The sequence below is a fragment of the Pygocentrus nattereri genome, chromosome 7 (assembly GCF_015220715.1).
Source record: "Pygocentrus nattereri isolate fPygNat1 chromosome 7, fPygNat1.pri, whole genome shotgun sequence".
NCBI classification, from domain to species: domain Eukaryota; kingdom Metazoa; phylum Chordata; class Actinopteri; order Characiformes; family Serrasalmidae; genus Pygocentrus; species Pygocentrus nattereri.
Window position 1 is genome coordinate 7,654,530 of NC_051217.1, and position 23,002 is coordinate 7,677,531.

Genomic DNA, 23,002 nt, shown 5'->3' on the forward strand with positions numbered 1-23,002 from the left:
CAGATAAGTGGGTGGTGTTGGGTTTGTTTTCCTACCTGTATTAGGTTAAGCCCCGCCTCCTTCTGTAGGATTGGCTTGCAGCGTCCTCGACGCTGCGTTACAATTGGTTAGTGATAGACAGCCTGCAGCTGTGGGATTGGCTGGTGGACTTGCTCATGAAAGTAAACTACTAGCCAATCATGTCGTGGAAGGCGTGGTCTGTCGCAATACGGGTGAGAAAAAAAAAATTCTAGCGCGTGCAGCTGCGTCCAGCCCTGTCTCGCTCAGCCTCCGCAGAGCTGTCCGGTCTTCTGTGGACAAGGCGGTCGAGGCGGAGGCATCGCAGCCCGGTGAAAGCAGAGGCGATGGCAGCAGATGGAGGATGCGGGGAGACGGTGGATCAGTACCGCGCGGAGGTGGCGCGGCTGACCCGGGAGCTCGCGGAGGCCAACAGGGAGAAGATCCGCGCGGCCGAGTGCGGGCTGGTGGTGCTGGAGGAGAACCAGAGCCTAAAGCAGCAGTGCGCAGAGATGGAGTCCGAGCAGGAGGCGCTCAAACACGAGCTGGAGCAGCTGCAGGAGGTAAACAGAGCACTGTCCAGGGCGCCGGAGTGTGGCCGATTGTCTTATGAGTCCGAGTTCGGGTCAGTCAAGTGCAGGTGCACTGTAGTAAATTCTGATGACCAGTTTAGGTCAGCACTATGTCACTAATGCTAGCTGGCACCATAGATGTGTTTATTAACCTCTTGATCAGTGGCTAGCAGTCAGGAGTTGTGTAGCGCAGCAGAGATTGCCCATGATGGTGTGATGTTATATATGCTGTTACATATGCTGGGTGTTGTGAGAGAACACTGATGGACAAAAATGAAACATGAATAATAAGCTTGAGAGGCAAAATGCTGCACTGCAGAATACTGAGCAAAATAATACATTCAATGCTAGATTTAGGGTGGAGTGCACCTAAAAGAGACGCTTCTTAGTCAAAGTGTTATATTAAAAGGAGGTACAGGTTTGGCAAAAGTCAACACAGGTGACTAAAGCTATTACAGTTTGAGCAAAAATGTCCAGAGAAAACTAAGACAGTTGATGGTTCATTGGAAGGCATGTGGGTCTGATGTCCCTCCTGGTCTGATGTCAAAGTGAGGTCCCGTTTTAGTCATTTAATCTTCTCCCAAACCCTGTCACTTTCTCAGTATCAAGTTAAAATAGCCATATTGATCTGTGCATATCATATGCAGACTGACAGAAGTCAGTGAACCTAAGAAGACAGCTGAGGCAGCCTTTCTGTGTTTTGTTTGAGTAATGTTTCATTTTTTTCCCCCAAGTTTTTAAGATGATCACTTCGTTCACGAGGCATCAGTAGTGAAAGTCCCAGACTGGTTGCTAGAGATAGCTTGAAGAGGGCATGCGTGAGTGAGATGGCAGCTATGGTTTCGTAATGTCAGGCTGTAACTCTGGTCTGCAAGTTAAGTTAATTGATACTTTTTTAATCCCACAAACGGGGAAATTCCACCTCCTCATTTAACTCATCCGTGAAGTGAAACACCACATACACACTAGTGAATACACACACACTAGGGGGCAGTGAGCACACTTGCCCGGAGCAGTGGGCAGCCCTATCCATGGCGCCCGGGGAGCAGTTGGGGGTTAGGTGTCTTGCTCAAGGACACCTCAGTCATGGACTGTCGGGGATCGAACCGGCGACCTTCCGGTCACAGGGCCAGTTCCCTGACCTCCAGCCCACGACTGCCCCAAAACACTGGTCTGTAACACTGGTCTGTAACACTGGTCTGAAGAGTCTAAAGTGGGGAAAAGCTGATGAGATTTTAAAAGAGCAAATTCAAATCGCTGCCAGATGGTCATGATTCAAATTTAAATCAGATACTAGTCTGTCTACTATGTGTCTAAATACAAATAACATGTTACTATGTATTAGAACCCATAGATTTCTGGTGCCTTTGCAGTAAATGTTTTCACAGACTCTGTGATTTGGACCTATTTTTCGGTACTCATTCTATAAAGCGTGACTTGGCTTGATCTCACCAGAGGTCTTACTTCTGCTGTTTTAATCCAGGCTGTGTGTTATAATATTGTATGTATGTACTGTAGATGAAACAGCCATGATAATCTCCCTGAGATATCCCATATATACATGACATAATCAGTTATATACACCACAAGTTTGTAGCCATTTATTCTAGTAGCTTTAGTTGTACGCAGTGGAAACACTTACTGCTTTGTGATGTTTGCAGAACACAAAGCTTACCGGTGCACAGGAATGGTTATTCATGTGCATACTGTACATGCACACACATCTACTGGAATAGGAGGCACAATTGAGGCACTGGGGCTTTGAATAACCCTCAAGGATGTGGGTCTGTGTGTCAGTAATTACTTGCTCTTCACCACGCTTCCTCCAAGATCAGGAGAATCAGCCCTGAAGGGGTGAGTTTAATTAACTGCTGGCTTCTCATGCAGACTGTGATAAGACCATACTAGTTAGAATACACTATGTGGGTCTAACATCATTTGCTTTCGTTGAATGTCAGCTGGCCTTGTGGTTTGCTGAAGAGGGCTTTGTTATCATTTGTATTTGAAGTTTACTCCCCTGCTGTTTGCCTGAAAGAAATATGATTATGAGTATTGCACAAGTAAATCGATAAGCAAAATGTAAAAATAATTCATTCTAAGCAATACTTTATTCCACATTAATTTGGTCCCTTTCCATTGGTGCATCTGGTGTAAACAGTGTAAAAGATAGAAGTGCTACAGCTGGGTACTGTTTACAGAGATTAAAAGCAGACAAGTCCATTCTGCCGTGGTCACACCACAAACAGCAGTGTGCATGTGTTTCTTTGAACCATTCAGATAATATCTGCCTATCTCTCTGCTCTCTGTTCAAAAGAGCAACGAGTGTTTGTAGTTGAGCTTGACTGTGCCTGATAGTCTCATGAAGGGCGCAAGTGCTGGAGGTGATATCCCCCCCCGTCTCTCCCTCTCCATCTCATTCCGAGTCTGCCTCTCTCTCTTGCTTATGTTTTCAATGAATATTAAACAGTGAAAGACTTCACTGCACCATTTATACACTGTTCCATTGAGAGGTGTCTCCAAACATAGACTTGCAAATTAGGTGCTTCGAAATCTGCTTGCTGGACAAAGTGTGCACTGTCCCTTAATATTTATGAAAAGATGCCAAGGGACAGTGGCTAGTCCAGGTTTATTTGTGTGTTAAACCTTATAAAATATACCTTCATTGTACATTATATCTTTTAATTATGATTTTATACAGATTATATACAATATAATGATATAATATAATGTAATAAGGTTGGGATGTTAAGAGTGTAAACCACTCATCACAAGTATAAGAGAGGTTTTAAGATGAGGACTGTATCAGATGATCAGAGAGAAGGAAACCCCCTCGTATGGCGCCCCTTTAGCAAGCAGATTATGCCAGTCTGAAATTGATGGTGCGTGAGCTGTTTTCCACTGTTGGACGAGCAGTCTGCTGCCCAACATGATAGCGTTCTGACCCCAGTCAGTTTAGACAGAAAGAACTCTTTCAGTGTGGAGGGGTCCCCTAACAACAACAACAAAAAGACAAATGCAAAAGAAAACTTTCTGGCCAACGATTCTCTAAATAGAATCATGTTTAAAAGTCCCAAACTGTGGGGCAGCATCACAGGATATGAGTACCCTCATCAGGGCAATTCCAGCGCCCAGGATCGCTCTTAAGGTTAACCAGTAGCTCTAGATTTTAATGAATAAAAGGGAACAAAATCACAATCTCTGAATGTATTGCTGACAATACATTAGGTAAGATAGTGTTAATCAAACTTAATCAGCGGTAATATTGGGGAGCATAGCATAAGTTACCTAATTGGCCTATCAACATGATTATATGTTGTTGATAGGCTTGTATTTTGGGCATAAACAAGTGGTCATAATTTAGTTGCCTTTCGTATGTAGTGGCATGTTTGTTTATACACTGTAATTTGTATGTGTGTAACATTTAACAGATTAATGTGGCTAGGGAGATAATTATTTGTTCACAGGTTTGTACATTTGATGGAACATTAGCTTATAGTGTGCAATGTCAATTAAAAGGAGGTATTCTATTGATTTAAACTAAGATAAAGTGCAGGAAAACTAGTTCCTATATTGGCCGAATAATTATGATGATTAAACATAATTATGATTTTTGATATTATTGTGCATCCCTGCTTTTCACCAAATTCCCAGACATAGATTAATCCTGCAACTAGGCTGAACTGATTGCAGACGATTTACTACTGAAAATGTAATATAATCCCTTAGATTATACTGTAGATTTAATGTCTGGGAAAAAAAACAGCTACTATGATTTGCCTTTGTAGAATATTTTAGGGTCCCCTTGCAAACCAAGACCAAGCTTGACTTTTACACCTGAACTAATTAGTCACCACTACAAAAGAGCACTGGGTCCACCATCTGCTTGTGCGACAGAGAAAAAGAGAAAAAGGATGTATTACAGAACTGAGTCTCCTCCCTCATTCACACCAGCAGGGGTTTTGAGGAACCAAATCGATACAGGCTGGGGGTCTGTTAACCCTTTCTTGTCCCCACAACCCCCATCAGCACACCCCGGGCCTGTGGGGTTTCCAGTGAAACGGCACGTATGCTATTGATTTCTGTTGGCTGTGTTGACTGATCCTTATGCTATCGCTGCATTGTTAGCTGGAGCTGCGCATTGTTTAGGTAAAGTTTTTACTCAATGAACAGTGTTAGCAATGCCCTCAATATGAACTCAGAGAGAGAGAGGGACAGAAAGGGCGAGAGAGCAAACAATGTTTAGCTAACAGCTACAGAGAAGACATCTAACAAAGCGCTTGAATCTGAAAGAATCCCTTTTTGTATTTTCTTTTGCTGTGGTCACAATGGCTCAGTAAAAGCTGCCTAAGAAGGGCGTGGGTGTGTATCTATGTGTATTGTGGTATATTTTCAGGCCAAAAATGCTCAGACTTTATAGGAAAATGGAGCAAAAAATGGGTAACCTACAACATAAAGACCAGCAAAAGAATCCTGGAAGTTTTGTAGGTTTTATTCTAAGCAATTCTGGAGCATTTCTACTGGTCCATTCATGACGTTTTCATGCATAAAGGGCTACAACTGTGCTCAAATTATGCAGAACATTAAAAATAGCCAAAGTGGATTTTTTTTGGACAGCGATGATGTGACTCCACATCCCAACAAGGAATAAAAACTAACCTGTGCATACGTGTGTGTGAGCGTCCTGTGGTTCTGCAGCTCTGCTTTGAGCTCTGTGCCTTGTGATCAAACACTAAACGAGTAAAGACTCAGTTCCTCTGTGTGTGTAGGACCGCCTTGGGCTCTGAGCCCTTCCTACTGCTTTTTGAAATGCTGCTCTATTTGTGCTGCAGTGAGAGTTTGGGCTGGGCAAAGGGAGCCGGGCTGTCTCTTCTGCAGGCGTGTGTATTGATTACTGGCCTGCTTGTACAGTGAAGACTGCAAACTCAGAGGCAGCGGTAAGAAAAGTGGCCGAGCTCTCTCGCTGGAATGATTATTATAGCACACATTCTGCTGTTTCAGGGTAGAGGGGGCCATATGGAGTGGCTGTAATGAGAGGAATCCAGATGTCCAGTATTTGAGAAATGGATATGATCTTTATTTCTGTACTGGTCATTAATATAAAGATTAAAATCTACATATAGTCCCTTTGTTTTGGTAGCTGTCCTTATTTCAGTTCTTGGATACTCTTCTAAAAGAGTTTAATTTGTACAGGAGAGTTATGTGTATGTATGTAGTATATTGTTTAGCAAGAATGAGCAGAACACCAGCTGATTTCACTTCTGAGCTCTCCTCTTTAACCCTTAAACCCTAATACTGGACTAGGCTTGTGCAGGTGAACTTGTGGAAATTTTCTGTAGTAAATGGAAAAGACTTTGGAGGGTTCTTTCTTACCAGTGTAGAAATAAAGACTTAGACTTTACCATTTGAGTCTGTTTTATCTGTGCCTGCTAAGCCTAAAACCTTTTGTGTCCAAACTAATTTCACCAGATGTCCAATTTGAAAGAGCTGAGACAGAGCTGAGAGTTTCTGCCAAGACCTAAAGCCATTTTGTCCGTTTAACATATCTTAGAATGTCCTAAAATATATAGGCAGCTTTTTGTACAGAGATGATTTATGCGTACTGCAAAAGCACCGTGCCTACCCCCAGGTATGTTCAGTAAGTGCACCTCAACAACTGGGTTTCTACAATAATGTCATGATAAAAGTGTCTATATCTACATTTTATTATAAGTAAACATGTTCTCCAAAATTATTTGGAAAAAAATGTCATTCACTTAAATTAAAAGTTAAATTAATTTAACTGATTAAAAGTTAAAAATTGTTTTTATCCTGTAAAGCTGCTATGTTAGAGATATATTTTTTAGACAGTGATGCTCGGGGTAGGCGGCACGGTGGCGTGGTGGGTAGCGCTGTCGCCTCACAGCGAGGAGGGCCTGGGTTCGATTCCCCGGCCGGGCGGCCAGGGTCCTCTCTGTGTGGAGTTTGCATGTTCTCCCCGTGTCTGCGTGGGTTTCCTCCGGGTTCTCCGGTTTCCTCCCACAGTCCAAAGACATGCAGTCAGGCCAATTGGACATGCTAAATTGCCCCTAGGTGTGAGTGTGTGAGTGACTGTCTGCCCTGCGATGGACTGGCGACCTGTCCAGGGTGTATCCTGCCTTTCGCCCGAAGACTGCTGGGATAGGCTCCAGCATCCCCCCGCGACCCTGACGGAGAAGCGGCTTAGAGGATGGATGGATGGATGGATGGATGGATGCTCGGGGTACAGTAAATATGGTGTTAATATAAGATATCAAGTCACTTAAGATGTCTGAAGGTTTAGGTATGGGAATAGCAGTGTCTCATGTTGTTCAAACAATAAATAAGTACCTGACTTTTTAAGTCAAGTGGTATGAGTGTGTATCATCACTGTGGGCTGTCATTGTGATAACGTGGGTTAACTGGCAACAGTACATAGCCAATACCTTAAGGATACCTATTGTACTGGCAATACATTTAGAGACTTTGTCTTCGCTGATATGTGATGCATATATATATATATATATATATATATATATATATATATATATATATATATATATGTATAATATTTCTGCCCTGGGAAGTTAGAAGGTAGAAGCTTATTATTGAGTTAATAATAGATAAACAGATGGACAATAATAGGTAGCGTCAAATGTCAAGTAGTATATCTCTATTAATATGTTTTCTTGCATAAAATGATAGTAACAAATTAAATTAAAAGCTACACATTTTAAGATTAGGTAGATTATGTTTTGTACACTTGAAAATGATTGCAACAACTGCATTGAGAAATCAACTATTTGAAAGAGAAGAGTAGAATAATTGGTTTAAAAAAAACGGTGAGTTATTAAGCTCACCTTTTGTGACATGGACTAGTGCTGTGGCTTTTAGCTTGTGATAGAAAACTATCAAAACGAGTGTCGGGGTACAGGTTTGATGGTGTGTAAGGGTATTTTGAACACACACCCTTACAAACACACACACACACTCACACACAGAGACAGACATTCTGAGCGCCAGACATCTAAAGAGGAACCCTTAGTGAAACCCCACTTCTAAGTGAATGTATTGGATGCCCACAGAACACATTTACTCACACTGTGAGTCAGAATGATAAAGCAGTAAAATGTGTGAAGTGGCTAATAGCACTCTTATCCAGCCCTACTCTACTCTCTCATCCGTCTCAGTCTCTTTGTCTAAGTCTGACTGAGCCATTTGCTGTCTTACAGAGTGTGTCTTTGTGCTTTTGGCCTACAAATACTGATCACTAACCCCATCACTTTCACTTGCATTACTGCTATTCATACACATGCACACTCACAAACATGCTGGGTTGTTTTCATACAATATCAGTACAAGAGGTTATACATATGTTCCCTATGTATGGTATATATCCTGTTGTCTTACAAAGTTAAGACATTTTTTGTGCTGAAAATGTATGAAAACAAACACAAACACTGAATCTGGGATGTGTCTTGCTGAGGAAGGTCCTAGCCTCTTGTAAGTCTCCTCTGGCCTGCTTGTATGTAGGACACTGTGCCTATGGGGCTGGCTAATGAATGACATTGTTTATAGGAGACTGGAGGACATAGCTTTTTTTAAGAGGCTCCTCCACTGCCCTGATTCACTGTTAGCCTGGCCTAGTCTGTGTTTGTAACTGGGCCTGCTGAGACAGAGAAAGAGAAAAAAGAATGGGAGATGAGTTACATTGCTGACCTGTATAATAGAACTGATGAATATGATGTAGTGATGCTAGTGATGGTGATGAGTGAGTGGTTTTGGATGTTTGTCCTAATAGGGCTGCCGATAGTAGCTGTGAGTTATCTGAAATAATTGCATTCAAAGGGTCTTTACTTCTGTAATCTTGTGCAGCTTGCATAATGCATAATCAGGAATTTTAGGTATTATCCTGTAACGTGCCATGCTAGATTCATTTCTCAAGATATTTTTTGATCCTCTCTCTCCCTCCCTCTCACTCAGTCTAGCCCTCCCCTTATTAAGGGTTTAATGAAAGGGAAAATCTTCTTTCCTCCACTGAGCTCATAATTCTCAGACATATTCCCTCAGAAGGATGGGACATTTTACTTTACCTTGAATATATTCACCCATATCACCTGAAGCTTTACATGCACAATTTGGACTAGTGGTGCTTTTAGCAAGATATACATTAATAGTTTAATTTAGAACATAAACACTAAGGTAAACATGTAAATGGGTAAATAAATATGTTTCCAGATGCTAGTGTTTGAATGCTCACATCACTGCTTGTTTACACCTTGCATCAAAATGTGTTTTTGGTAATCGGATTGTGTTCAGATTTTACTTGACCACATGAAAAGCCAGGTGTAAAAACCATTTGCAACTGATTACGATCGAATCATACAAACCATATTTGGAGGTGGTCAGCGACAGATGGCATATGTGTTGATTTGCTTTTTACACGGTGAAAGTAAAATCAGAGCTGGTCATACTTAGAACGCATATTAATGAAAGGTGTAAATGTAAATCTGGCCAATATCTATGTCTGACTATACCAATACCAATATCTGACTATATCTAGAATCCTGGCGTAAAATACATGCAAGGTGTAAACCTTATGTATTTATTAAATCACAGTATTTCTGTGAGGAAATGCAAGAGGACAAGTAGTGAGAGGAAATTTTAACTTTGAAATTGATAAACTGTATTTGATTGGGTCTGATGGATCTCTTCATCTATACAGCTGCCAGAGAGTGTCCCACAAACTAGCCCCATAATGAGCAGCATTAGTTTTTGCTAAGATGAATACTTTTTGATACTTTTTATTATTTAATTTTAATAGACACTAACAGTAATACATTTGAAGTTGTCCTTTCAGAGACATGCCAAATTCATTTATTTGGTGTGATGGAAGAGATCCAGAGATATAACCAAGATGTATTTCCCTCCATTTGTATTTTGATGATGACATACAGACATCCTTCAAAAATGAAGGCTGATTCCACAGCAGTGGATAATTTTATAGTCTGGAAATCAAGACTAACAATTCACTAAAAAGTATGCTGGGTTTTCTGCCCACCTCATTTTTTGCAATTTTTGAAAATACACATAAAAAGTTTTCTAAAAGATTTTTAAAGACATTTTTAAAATGCCTACAAATATTGCAAAGTGCCATACATTGCAACGTGTGTCAAGTTATCTTCAGGATTAATAACCGTAGTTGATGGAAACGGATTAATTTGTATTTTCGTTTGCCAAACCTGTATGTATCTTTCAGCATTAATGGTGCCTTCACAGATGTGCAAGTTACCCATGCCATGGGCACCAACACACCCCCATACCACCAGAGATGCTGGCTTTTGAAGTTTGCACTGATAACAATCTGGACAGTCCTTTTCCTCTTTGGCTTGGAGGACACGACGTCCATGATTTCCAAAAACAATTTGAAATGTGGACTCGTCAGACCACAGGACACTTTTCCACTTTGCGTCAGTCCATCTCAGATGAGCTCGGGCCCAGAGAAGCCGGCGGTGTTTCTGGGTGTTGTTGATAAATGGCTTTCACTTTGCATGGCAGAGTTTTAACTTGCACTTGTAGATGGAGCGACGAACTGTGTTCACTGACAGTGGTTTTCTGAAGTGTTCCTGAGCTCATGTGGGAATATCAGTTACAGAATGATGTCGGTTTTTAATGCAGTGCCGTCTGAGGGATTGAAGGTCACAGGCATTCAATGTTGGTTTTCTGCCTTGCTGCTTACTTGCAGAGATTTCTCCAGATTCTCTGAATCTTTTGATGATATTATGGACTGTAGATGATGAAACCCCTAAATTCCTTGCAGTTTGCACATTGAGAAACATTGTTCTTAAACTGTTGGACTATTTGCTCAAGCAGCTGTTCACAAAGTGGTGAGCCTCGCCCCATCCTTGCTTGTGAATGACTGAGCCTTTCAGGGATGCTCCCTTTTTACCCAATCATGACACTCACCTTTCAAATTAATTTCCAATTAACCTGTTCACCTGTGGAATGTTCCAAACAGGTGTTTTTTTAAGCATTCCTCAACTTTCCCAGTCTTTTGTTGCCCCTGTCCCAACTTCTTTGGAACGTGTTGCAGACATCAAATTAAAAAATGAGTGAATATTTGCAAAAAACTATAAAGTTTATCCGTTTGAACATTAAATATCTTGTCTTTGTAGTGTATTCAATTGAATATAGGTTGAAAAGGATTTGCAAATCATTGTATTCTGTTTTTATTTATGTTTTACACAACGTCCCAACTTCATTGGAATTGAGGTTGTACATTTAATTTGCCTTTATTACCCTCGGTTAACCAAATATCCATTCATCAAATCAAAATGCATGTAACAACCTTGAACTCTCATGCCCAACCTTTCTTATCCCATATATAAAGACTCATCTTGTATTATCAGGTTAAAAATACCACCTTTGTTGTGCTACAATTGCTGAATGCCATCACATGAGACACAATGCGTTTTCTTTTTTTTCTCCTTTTTTAATATTGTATTGCCTGTTGTTCTGCTGTTATGTAAGTTGGAGCTTTTTACGCCTCAGTTACTCCTTCTCTCTCTCTCTCTCTCTCTCTCTCTCTCTCTCTCTGTCTAACTGTTGTTCCCACAGAGTAAGCTTTTTAGTCAGACTCCACCCTGAACTCACAGGCCTCTTGAGAGCCTGAATAAGCCTCACGTCTCCCCACCTCTTTCCCACACAATACTGTGCACAACAGACTCCTCTAACATGTGAAAAAACAATAGCAGGAAATCAACTCACATGTGTCTCATTGACCTCAGCCCAGTCTGTATGTACTGCAGCTTCTATAGACACTCTGTCATCAGGGTGGTTTCAGTAAACAGAGCAATCAGGGCCTTTTCATGTCTGGTTGGTTCATTTCCATTTACATGCACACTGTGCTCCTTGCCACTGCCACAGGTGCTGCAAGCAGAGAGATGCAGGAAGCAGAATATAAGCCAATAAAAGGACCTTGATGAGGGGCTTTAGTTAACAGTTCATCATATTTGAAAAGCTAAACTGATAATGGTAGCTATACTGCAATTGAGTGATGTTGGAAATAGGGAAGTACCAGTTTTCCCACTTGTAAATTGCACTCATTAGCCAAGAATAATGTATTTACAATGGGAAAACTCTGGAGTGTATAAGACATTTGTAAAACACATGTATAACACAAACTTTTTCCATGAGTGAAAAAGACTAAATTGGGCAGTGAGTGTGAAAAAATACCTGATGCACTTCTGTGAGATCTCTGTGCTCTTTAATGTCACAAAGAGAAGCAGGGTATATATTCTCCAGACTTTTATACATTCTTTTTTCTTGTGGTGGCTGTATCTTCAAACAAAGTTGTGTTTACTAGTTAATCAACCGGTGCAACCTTCTTAAGAACACTTGAAAGCCTTGCATTACAGTGGCTGATACATTGTATTTCACTGGCAAGGATCTTGGAACTCACACACCAACTGAAATTATTTGTCAAATAATCTCAAATAATTTAAGATCATTAAAACAGTACAACAAATTTGAATACTTCATGCTTCTTTAATACTTTTTGAAGAATATTCAGTATTTTCGTACCCTCACTTTAGCTTTGGTTCTTGATAGGAATGTGAACACTATAGGAGTGTTCATATATTTTTTTACTCTCCATCAAAAAAATAATGTAGTTCTAGCATCAGCAAAAACAAAACAAGATGTCGTTTTCTGTTTATTTATTTATTCATTTATTTATTAGGATTTTTTCCCAATTTTCTCTGCAATTTAGTCATTACTAGTTTCATCTTCTAGTAAAGTCTCCCCCAGTCACAGGATGCTACCAAGCTGGGAGGGTGGCCATTTCCTTTTTTAATGGATGAACAGTGTTCTACATTACAATGGACAGTGTGGTGTGTTTTCTACAATGCATGAAAAATAGTTGATCGTGTTCATCCACACTGTAGACAGGCTCCGGTCCTAGAGCGCCGATGTCTGGCACAGTTTGATAATTCCACTACTCAAACACACTCACTAAACCTGAAGATGATCAGAGGAGTTGAAACAGGTGTACTTGAGCAGGAACATCTCTAAACAGTGCTGGGACCCACCCTCCAGTTTTAAAGCTAAATACCCCTGCTGTAGACTACAGGATATTTCATCTAAAATACAAAAAAATTAAAAAACAAAGCAAGTTGTGACAAATCAAATGAAAAAAGTTTTGAATCATTAAACCCTTAGTTGCTTGTGATGAATAAATCTGGCACAAACAACACGTGTATATGCACATTTTCCGAGCCGCTTATCCTTCTGGGCCCATCTCATCCCATTGAGTGAAAGACAGGAAACACCAGGGACAGGTCGCCAGTTTATCATAGGCCAGACACACAGACATACACAAGAACACACACATTCACACCTAGGTCAACTCAGTGCGTCCAATATGCCCCATAAATCCAATACTGCAGATATGTGGACTGTGGGAGGAAACCCTGGTTGTCCAGTCGAGGTACCGAACCCAGGTCCCTCTCGCTATGAGGCGACAGCGCAACCCAATATCCAAAACACAGGTCTTCCAGGTCTTGCTCTGCTGAAACGAATATTACTGAATACCTGAATTTTAAGCCAACAAATAACTGTCAGCGATTTTATCAGGAAACTGGCAGCAACTTCTCTGAGTTAGCCAAGTTTTTGTCTTTTCTCTTTGGATGCCAATTCTTTTCCACATTAAAGCTCTGTTGATTTTTCAGTGTGTGTTGCAAAGGGGGGGTGTAAGTATGAGTGTCTTGGCTCTTTTCCCTCTCTGTTGCTCTGTCTTCAGTGCAGAAGCGGCTGTCTGGTTTTTATTGCCTGTGGTTGAGTGTGTCTGTCTGAGCTTTCCTTCTTTCCCCTGTAGGAAGTATACAACAACTGCAGCCAGACAAACTAGGCTTGCATTGAGCATATAATAGCTGGGGACTAGCATCTTTCTGACTTGACATGTTTGTGAAACTATATCATGTACTTTGCTGTATCATGCATTTTCAAAAACAGGCTCAATGTGTCTGTGTCTATTCTAACATGTGTACAGTTCTGGCAGATTATTGCACAAAATTTAAGCATAGTCCACTGTTTTGTGCTAACAGGAGATGATGAAGTGATCTGCCCAGACTTCTGTAGTAACAGAATACATAACAGCATTATGCAATCAGGATACCAAAAAAAGGGTTTTCTGTTGAAGTCACCAAAAAAAGAAAGTAGTAAGATTACAGATATATTACTATATATTAGATTACAGATATATTATTATATATTGCAAATTTCCCCATTGTGAGATTAATAAAGGATTATCTTTGTCTTAGTTTACATATTATATATCACCATTTCAATTTGTTTCAAGTGTTTCCGTGCAGTTTTTCTCTTTGCCTTATACGATGTATATTATATGCCTTTTTTAAGCTTCATTTAAATGATACAACTTTAAAAACATATTATAGTAAAGTTAAAACAGAGATTATAGTAATCAGACATTATTACAGTAATCCTTTAGATTATGTTACAGGTTTTTATTTTTCTGTATTGGAATCCATTTCTAAAATAACCCTCCAAACTCTGACTATTTCCATAGAACAATGGTGCTCTTTAAACTTAGATGTAAGTTCCAGCTTCACATTACTTAGCCAGTCACCACTATCTCTTCCTTTTCTACCTTCCACTGCATTATGGGGCAACATCATACTAAAAGAACTTAGTATGGTCAGGGAATTTCTAGTGAAGAGAATTGCTACTCAGATATATTTTTGGGGATTGTCAAACACTAGAGGGCGCTCCTGAGTAAGTCCAAAATGAATGGGTTAATGTGTAGCATTTGAGCAAAATCGTAGTTTGTAAACAGAACACCAGTTATAGGATTTTATAATGATGGCTCATGTATGTTAATGACATCAGAGACAGTGTACTGCTTCATTTAGCCAGTGAGCTGATCAGCTGACCAATCAGCTTTTAGTTTTTCAATGGGGGCAGTTGTGGGCTGGAGGTTAGGGAGCCAGCCCTGTGACTGGAAGGTCACTGGTTCAATCCCCTTGGCTGACAGTCCATGAATGAAGTGCCCTTGAGCAAGGCACCTAACTCTCAATTGCTCCCTGGGCGCCATGGATAGGGCTGCCCACTGCTCTGGGCCCCTAGTGTGTGTGTTCACTAGTGTGCATGTATGTGGGTGTTTCACTGCACGGCTGGGTTAAATGCAGAAGTCTAATTACAGAGTGACATATGGTTGTTAATTCTGTATTCTATTCTAGTGTCAGTAATGCTAACCAATCAATACTCAGTAGCAGAAAAGAAATACACAGGTAAGTTTTCTTTGCACTTGTACAAGAGGTTAGAAATTATTTTACCTTCTTGTTTTTAGCCATTTAGCTCAATGCCCATTCATTTAACACTCTCTTATGGATGTCATCTGGTGTTTTGTGGTCATGTTGGTTGATATAATAGTAGAAACAGGAATTGGTCAAGCTCCCCTTAAACTGATTCTGGTATGGTTACTAACATAGATGCTAACTGTTACTTAGTAAAGAGTATGTTTATTAGATTTTTTGAGCTCAAATTTGACATTTGTAAATATGCCACATACTACATACTTAAAAACTTGTTAGAATGTTCTGTACTAGAGATGTACATGAGTACTTGAGTGCTCAGTTACCTGTGTCTTCCAAAGTTACATAGAAATATTGCAGGCGTTCCAGGCTTGGAGTAGCAATGACAGAGATGCCTTTCTTTCGACTAAGTCATTGTACCATCAAAATGATTTTGAAGTTGTTATTTTATGGTGAAATTGTTACATTATGTTGCTTTAAGGGAGTTACTGAGAGGGCAGAAATAGCTTAGCCAACTCAGGCACAGCTTTTTTGCTAACTTGGCTAACGAGCTAATGTTAACTAGGTCCAAAAACAGTGAAAATATATTCCTCTGACGCACTAACATGTTGGCACATTGTCCATAGAAAGGAAAATACTGTGTGTAGAATACGACAAGTCCTCACCAGCATCCAGCACTGCACTGGTTACTGTTACAGCTCCTCTCAAGGGGCAGCTTCCATTATTCATCCAACACAAAAACCTACTGATTTCCCTTAGATATTTTTGAGTATCAAATTTATTATATTTTTGAATACATCAAATTTAGTCAGATTGCACAACCCTGTTCTGGATATAAGGACGTAATGGGTTATTAACCTAGCATTACTGTCATTTGCACAGAAGTCAACATTAAGCTCTGTTCCTCATTGTAGAGCCTTTGCCCTAAAAGTATCAATGCCCTTTGAATCAGTGTAAAATTACAGGTTACTTAATAGCAATTTGAACAGTCTAGTTTGGGTCCAGCAAGGATGGCAGTATTAGTTGCTCGTAATAGGCTGCATTATCTGTCTGGCATCGTGTTTCCACTCGATGCTTCTGTGAAAGTGTGGAATTAAACATGGAGAAATGCTGGTGATTCCGGGAAAGCATCCAAACTTGCTTCTTTTCCAATTCTGAGTGTGGTACAGGGCCAGCTTCAACGAGAAGTAGTAAATGGAGTCATTTTCCTGACGTTAACAAATTAGACAGGATGTACATGCGCACACACGTGTTATGCGTGAGTGCACAGACTGTAGATCTACTGTAGTGGAAGGAGTTATACAAACTCTGAGTCAGTGTCTCTATTTGCTCTGCCATTGCTCTCTACTTGCTAAGCAACAACATTTATATTTTTATTTATTTGTTTGTTTGTTTATTTATTTATTTAATCACCCTATTTGCCATGTGACTGAATCAGCAATAAGCAGGCTATGAGTTATGTCTGCAGTCATTATTTGGTACATTATCCCAAGTGTGGGGGCAGCAGCTGGAGAGATGAACCAAAAATGAATGCAGCTAATCATGCATGGACTGTTGGTGTTGGCAGTTACTGCACAGAAATCATCTCTCTCTCTCTCTGTGTCTCTGTCTCTCTCTCTTTCTGTCTCTCTCCCTCTCTCTCTCTCTCTCTCTCCCTGCAGTCTGTAGTGACAGACAAGGGCAGCGCACCCTTTTATGTGGTCAAAATGATTGATGTTTCCTATACAAAGTAATACGGCTTCAGTGCTTGCTACTTCTGTTTCTACACATTACAAGTTTTAACATTTATGTTGATTAACAAACTTGTATACATGTCTTGTATACAGGTCCTATAATTGCATGTTCTATTGATTTCTGGAGTGAAAAGAAGTCAACTGTTGTATTTAAGACATTGGAGGAAAAAACAAAACATAAAATGTGGCACATTTTATATTTTCAGTTTATTTTTACCAATATATTAAACACAGCAATTAAATACAAATTGTGCAAACTTAATATGATATTTAAGTTAGAGTTAAGTTAAATTTAAGTTGACAGACATACTTTAATGTCTGGGAAGGGATGATCAAACCTTTGTATACAATTCTATATATGTGTTAATTTTATATCAAAACATATCCAAAACTTCCCACAGGTTAAGATGTGGTGACTGTGAAGGCCAGAGCCTTTGATTTAAATCGTTTTCATCAAACCATTCAATGGCCCCTCTGGCCCTGTGAATGAGCACAGTGACATCTTGGAAGAGACCACTCCCTTCAGGATAGGAATGTTTCTTAGGATCTTAAGATAAAGGTGATCAGAATAACTTTGTATTGATTTGGAGTAACTCTTCCCTCTATGGGGACAAATGGACCCAAACCATGCCATTAAAATGTCCCCCCACAACATATAGAGCAACTGGATCTCCTCACTGTTGGGGTCAGGAATTTAGGCTTATATGGTTCTCTTGGGGTGCACAACATGACTTCACTGCTTGTTGAGAATATGGTACAAGATGACTCATCTGACCATCATCTGATCCTCTCTGTAAGGCCAGTGCCTCCTCCGCTGTACTACCAAATATATATTGGTCTTTCTCATATCACACTAATGCACAAGCATCATTCAAAGTGCACATTTGACCACAAGATTCACCCATATTTACTGATGTCTTTCCCATAGATCTAAATCACTGTAGTCACTGTTCCTATTAAAACACTAACCAGTTGAGCAGTTGCCTTTGTGCCTGAAGCTCCTGCAATCCAATAATGGGCCATCTTTCAGAGTCACTTAAATGTTTTCTCACTATCTTGGTCTAAAAATTGAGATCAGCTGGGCCTACTCAGCATTTTTACGCACAGTACACCTGTCTGAAAGCACTTGTTTCCTTTAATTTGTCACCATCTCTACACCCTAATATCCCTAACATTCCTAAAATGATCATCATCTCCAATCCACACACTCTCTTTAGTAACATTATGGATTGCCACCCTTAACTTATTTGCGGAGAGGACACTCTGTCAGTCTGTGGCCCACTTATAAAGCTAGTGGAGGGTTTTGGAGTTTGTCAGCTGGACAGATCTCTGTCCTCCTTCCACACACACACACACTTCTACTGCGTCACCACTCTGACTGGAACAAAACACCAGTGGCAATCTGCCGCTCTCTCTCTCTCTCGCTCTCTCTCTCTCTCTCTCTCTCTCTCTCGCTCTCTCTCTCTCTCTCTCTCTCTCTCTCTCTCTCTCTCTCTCTCTCTCTCTCTCTCTCTCTCTCTCGCTCTCTCTCTCTCTCTCTCTCTCTCTCTCTCTCTCTCGCTCTCTCTCGCTTTGTCTGTGTAATCGTTGCTGTCAGGGCCAACCCTTGTAATGCCTTTTAGTTTATTTTTTAAACAATTGTACTCCTTTTAACAGCACTAACTGTCCTTTTCTTTTCATGACAAATAGACCAACAGAACTGGTCCAAATCTTAAATATAAACTTTCATTAAATTACATTAAAGTTAGAAAATTGCTGTAAAGTTACCATTTGTGGAGATTTTATTATGACACCATTTTTATGTTTGAACTGGGTGGTATACAATTATATGCTAAAGTTTTGGTGATCCTGATCAAATGATGTTTTGTTGAATTTTAAAGTAAAAATATGTTACACATCTTCTAGAGTGAACACACTTCTGCACATTTTAATGCACAATTCCTGTTGGTTTTCTGAACTTAACATAAAATGTGGGCTGTGCTAAGATTATGGCACAATTTATGTTTTGTTTTATGTTTTCTAACATGATACGCTTATTTCATTTAATATTGTGGGCTACAATTTACATAACACATTTTATAATTGGGTTCCATGCAAAGGACATATTTACATACACTATATTCCCAGAAGTATTTGCTTGTCTGCCTTCACACGCACATGAACTTGAGTGACATCCCATTCTTTTTCCATAGGGTTTAATATGATGTCGGCCCACACTTTGCAGCTATAACAGCTCAAACTCTTCTGGGAAGGCTTTCCACAAAGTTTAGGAGTGTGTTTATGGGAAAGTTTGACCATTCTTCCAGAAGTGCATTTGTGAGGTCATACACTGATGGTGGACGAGAAGGCCTGGCACGCAGTCTCCACTCTAATTCATCCCAAAGGTGTTCTATTGGGTTGAGGTCAAGACTCTGTGCAGGCCAGTCAAGTTCTTCCACACCAAACTTGCTCAGTCATGTCTTTATGGACCTTGCTTTGCGCACTGGTGCACAGTCATATTGGAACAGGAAGGGGCCGTCCTCAGACTGTTCCCACAAAGTTGGGAGCATGAAATTGTCCAAAATCTCTTGGTCTGCTGAAGCATTAAGAGTTCCTTTCACTGGAACTAAGAGGCCAAGCCCAACTCCTGCAAAACAACCCCACACCATAATCCCCCCTCCACCAAACTTTACACTTCTCACAATGCAGTCAGACAAGTACTGTTCTCCTGGCAACCGCCAAACCCAGACTCGTCCATCGGATTGCCAGATGGAGAAGCGTGATTTGTCACTCCAGAGAACACATCTCCACTGTTTTAGAGTCCAGTGGCGCCACTTTACACCACTGCATTCGTCGCTTTGCATTGCACTTGGTGATGTAAGGCTTGGATGCAGCTGCTCAGTCATGGAAACCCATTGCTTGAAGCTCTCTACGCTGTTCTTCAGCTAATCTGAAGCTGCATAAAGTTTGGAGGTCTGTAGCAATTGACTGTAGTTGGCGACCTGCACACTATGCGCCTCAGCATCCGCTGACCCTGCTCTGTCATTTTACCTACCACTTCGTGGCTGAGTTGCTGTCTTTCCCAATCACTTCCACTTTGTTATAATACCACTGACAGTTGACTGTGGAACGTTTAGTAGTGAGGAAATTTCACGACTGAACTTGTTGCACAGGTGGCATCATATCACGATACCACACTGGAATTCACTGAGCTCCTGAGAGCGACCCATTCTTTCACAAATGTTTGTAGAAGCAGTCTGCAGGCCTAGGTGCTTTGGTTTTGTACACCTGTGATGTATAAATTGGATGGGTGAGTGAATACTTTTGGCAATATAGTGCATGTCTTGCTTACAAAATCAACAAAATATGTCCTGTTTGACTGTTGTATAATTTTACGTGTGACTGATGAAAACAATTACAGAATGACCTTTATTTGAGTTTAACGCATGCACAAGCAGCCACACACTCATGCACACATACACAGACTGCAGGAGCACTCTTCCTTTGGCAGCGCACAGATGTTATAGTAAATGCTCTGATGTCAGTCTCTCTCCGTGGTGCTGAAGTCTGCCATCTGCTCTGCTCTCCTCTCTTTCCTCTTCACTTTCTTGTAAAACTCTGTTTTATTTAAGCTTTTAAAGTGAATTTCTACAGCAAAATAAGGATCCATGGCATTTGATAGGTGCTTCATATCATTTGGGAAAAAAAAATTAAAATACATAAAAACAACAGAACGTAGTAGTTCAATCAAAGCATACAATACTAACACTAAGACCACATTAAGGTTATTAATGCAAGCTTAAATATTATCTTATACTGTGATACTGTGATATACAGTCTTGTGTAAAAGTCTGGGCATGTGAAAATAAGTTAACATATTGGGGAAAAAAAACGAACTATGGTCTGTGCAAAAGTTATGGCACAAGCAAGTAAATAGAAATTGAGCACCAAAATTTGCAGAAAATCCCATATTTAAGTTTGTGTTAACTCATTTTCTCTTTGAAAACATGTAATCTGACCAGGGGTGTCTGACAGCAGTTAGAAAGATGGTGATATTGAATGCTGCCACTGGAAAATTATAACCAGAAATGTTTAGTCAAAGTTATTTGTCCTCAGCAGGTTGTCAGTCATGGTATTTCTCTCAGCTTTCCTGTAATAATGTAAGGTAATAAATATAGTAATTTGGTTTTTTTATATTATGTAAAAAATATATTTACTTTTTACTAGTGTATTTACTGTTTACCAGGCATGAGGTATTACACTCGTATCACACACAAATCAGGATGATGAATTGTTGCAGTGACAAAACTGTAGTTGCTGATGATAAAGCATGTCATGACCAGTCACAGCTCACTGTGCTTGTCTCAAAATGTGTATTGAACTGTGCTGGAAAGAGCATGCCCACATCATTCTACTACTCTGTCAAATTCACAGATGGAGCATTGAGTAGTGCTGGGATGGCTGGAGTCACCACTCATGAAAGACTTTGGCCTGAGGCTTCAGAGAGCTTTCACATTGTCCTTGCGACTGACAGCTTGTGTGCCTGAGGCAGAAATGTTAATAAACCTTTCAGTGATTGAAACTATACAAACACTGTACAGAGACCAGCTCTCTTATAGCACCATGAGAGTGCCACTGGCCAACCCATAGCTAGAAGTGTTTCCGATATGTGTCTTTGTGCCTTTATTTCGACCCAGCTAGCAGCAAAGCAAGAGCGCTTATGGGGCATTGCATTTGCAATTCTGAGTACTGGTGCTATAAGTCTATAAATTATTTCAGAACCATTCTTGCTATGACATTATTGTGGAACCACTCTCTTCTGTGCTTAATTGTTTTGTGAACACAGTTGTAGAATAGTAAATGTCCAAAAGTATTCAGACACCCTTCCTAAATCAGTAACTATCTTAACCCCTTAAATACCAGGCTTTTTACATACCGAGGCAGTAAATACAGGGATTTCAATGCAAACTGGCTGAGATATTCTTAAGTTATAGAAGAGTGTAATAAAACTTTGGGACTGCCAGTGGGCCCTGGCCATTTAAGGGGTTAAAGTGCATGAATTGCTGATGCAGGTATTCAGTTTCACACAAAATACTTGTATTCTCCATAAAAATCATAGACAGAATAGGAGTGATGGAGCACCATCGAATATCTTTGTAATGAGAGGTGTTTGAGAAGAAGAGTGCCTGAGAAGAGCTTGTAATCAATAATGATTTTGCGGCTGAAATCAATCAAATCCTCACATAAGTGTTCCTTCATCTAATACAAAGCCATGCCAGAAGAGTAGAGGCTGTTACTACAGCAAAGAGGGGACAAATCCCCCATTAAGAAACGTTGCATGAGCAGGCACCTACAGACTTTTGGAGATAAAATTGGTTTGTCAGTTCAACTTATCATATAAACTTTTTTTTTTTGGATAATTTGGCAAATTATCCTGAATCACAGTCATGCACACTCACCACTTTCAGCTCATTTATGCCCATTACCGTAGAAGTAGCTGATAGTATATTCGTCAGTGTAAAGTACTGTCCTCTTTAGGTCAACTTTAATCGATTTAATCGATGTAGGCTCACAGAACTGCCTGATGGTTCATTGCAGTTATTTATTTATTTGTTTTTTTGTTGCTTGATTTGTGTTTGTTTTACTTCAAGTGAATTATAGTTAAAGCTATAGATGTTTCTGCAAATGAAAGTTTGGACTATGTAGCTGGTGAATTCTAGCGGTTTAGCAGTGCACCATGTACCCAGAGAAAGTTTTTGTGTTCCATGTTGGTCAGTTCAAAATTCATTAGCATAAATCTTAAAATGCTGAGTACAAAAGAAGATAGTAACATAATTTGAGATTTTCTCATGATACATTATAGCCAGCTAGGCTTAAAACATCTTTTAATAAAACATAATAACATATACACTGTCAGAACAAGCATACGGTATAGTGTACAGGTACATTTTAACTCAGCAAGGTAGAAACAATGTAAATCCTTAAAGGTACAATAATGTTTAATGGTTAAATAAGTTTTGAAGGTACATTACAATGTTTTTCAGGAGAAAGGTGCATATTTATCCTTTAATAACTTAACATTTAAAAAAAATAAAAATGAATTTAAAGCCTAGAGTCAGGATGGGTGTATGGTCTCAATACAACTTTAAATATATAACTGTATTGGAATATGATACAAGTGTGTTCCCTGAAGATGTACCTTTGAAGGTGCCACACCAATGACATGGGTGGGGGTGATTAGTTGACTTACAGTTGAAAGTCTGATCAGATTGACTAAGACAATTCTCAGTTGGGTACAACTGTAGTCGTCTGAGTGTGCGTCACAAAGTCACCCCCTGTTCAGAATAACAGGAAGCAGATGGAGAAAGTGGGCTTTGAGCTTCACTAAACCATCTGC

General features: G+C 40.0%; 1 protein-coding gene across 4 annotated transcripts in view; it reads left to right on the plus strand.

Annotated features, from left to right (window-relative positions):
• The first annotated feature begins 216 nt into the window (after nt 1–216).
• bicd1a (bicaudal D homolog 1a) overlaps nt 217–23,002 on the plus strand; it is a 60,059-nt gene continuing 37,273 nt past the window's right edge. For 3 of the 4 annotated variants that reach the window (XM_017686389.2, XM_017686462.2, XM_037540077.1), the window contains exon 1: nt 345–560. In XM_017686389.2, the coding sequence (XP_017541878.1) occupies nt 345–560 (216 nt within the window). Of the gene's footprint in view, nt 561–23,002 lie in introns of all 4 variants that reach the window. The other variant, XM_017686246.2, reaches the window with a different exon arrangement.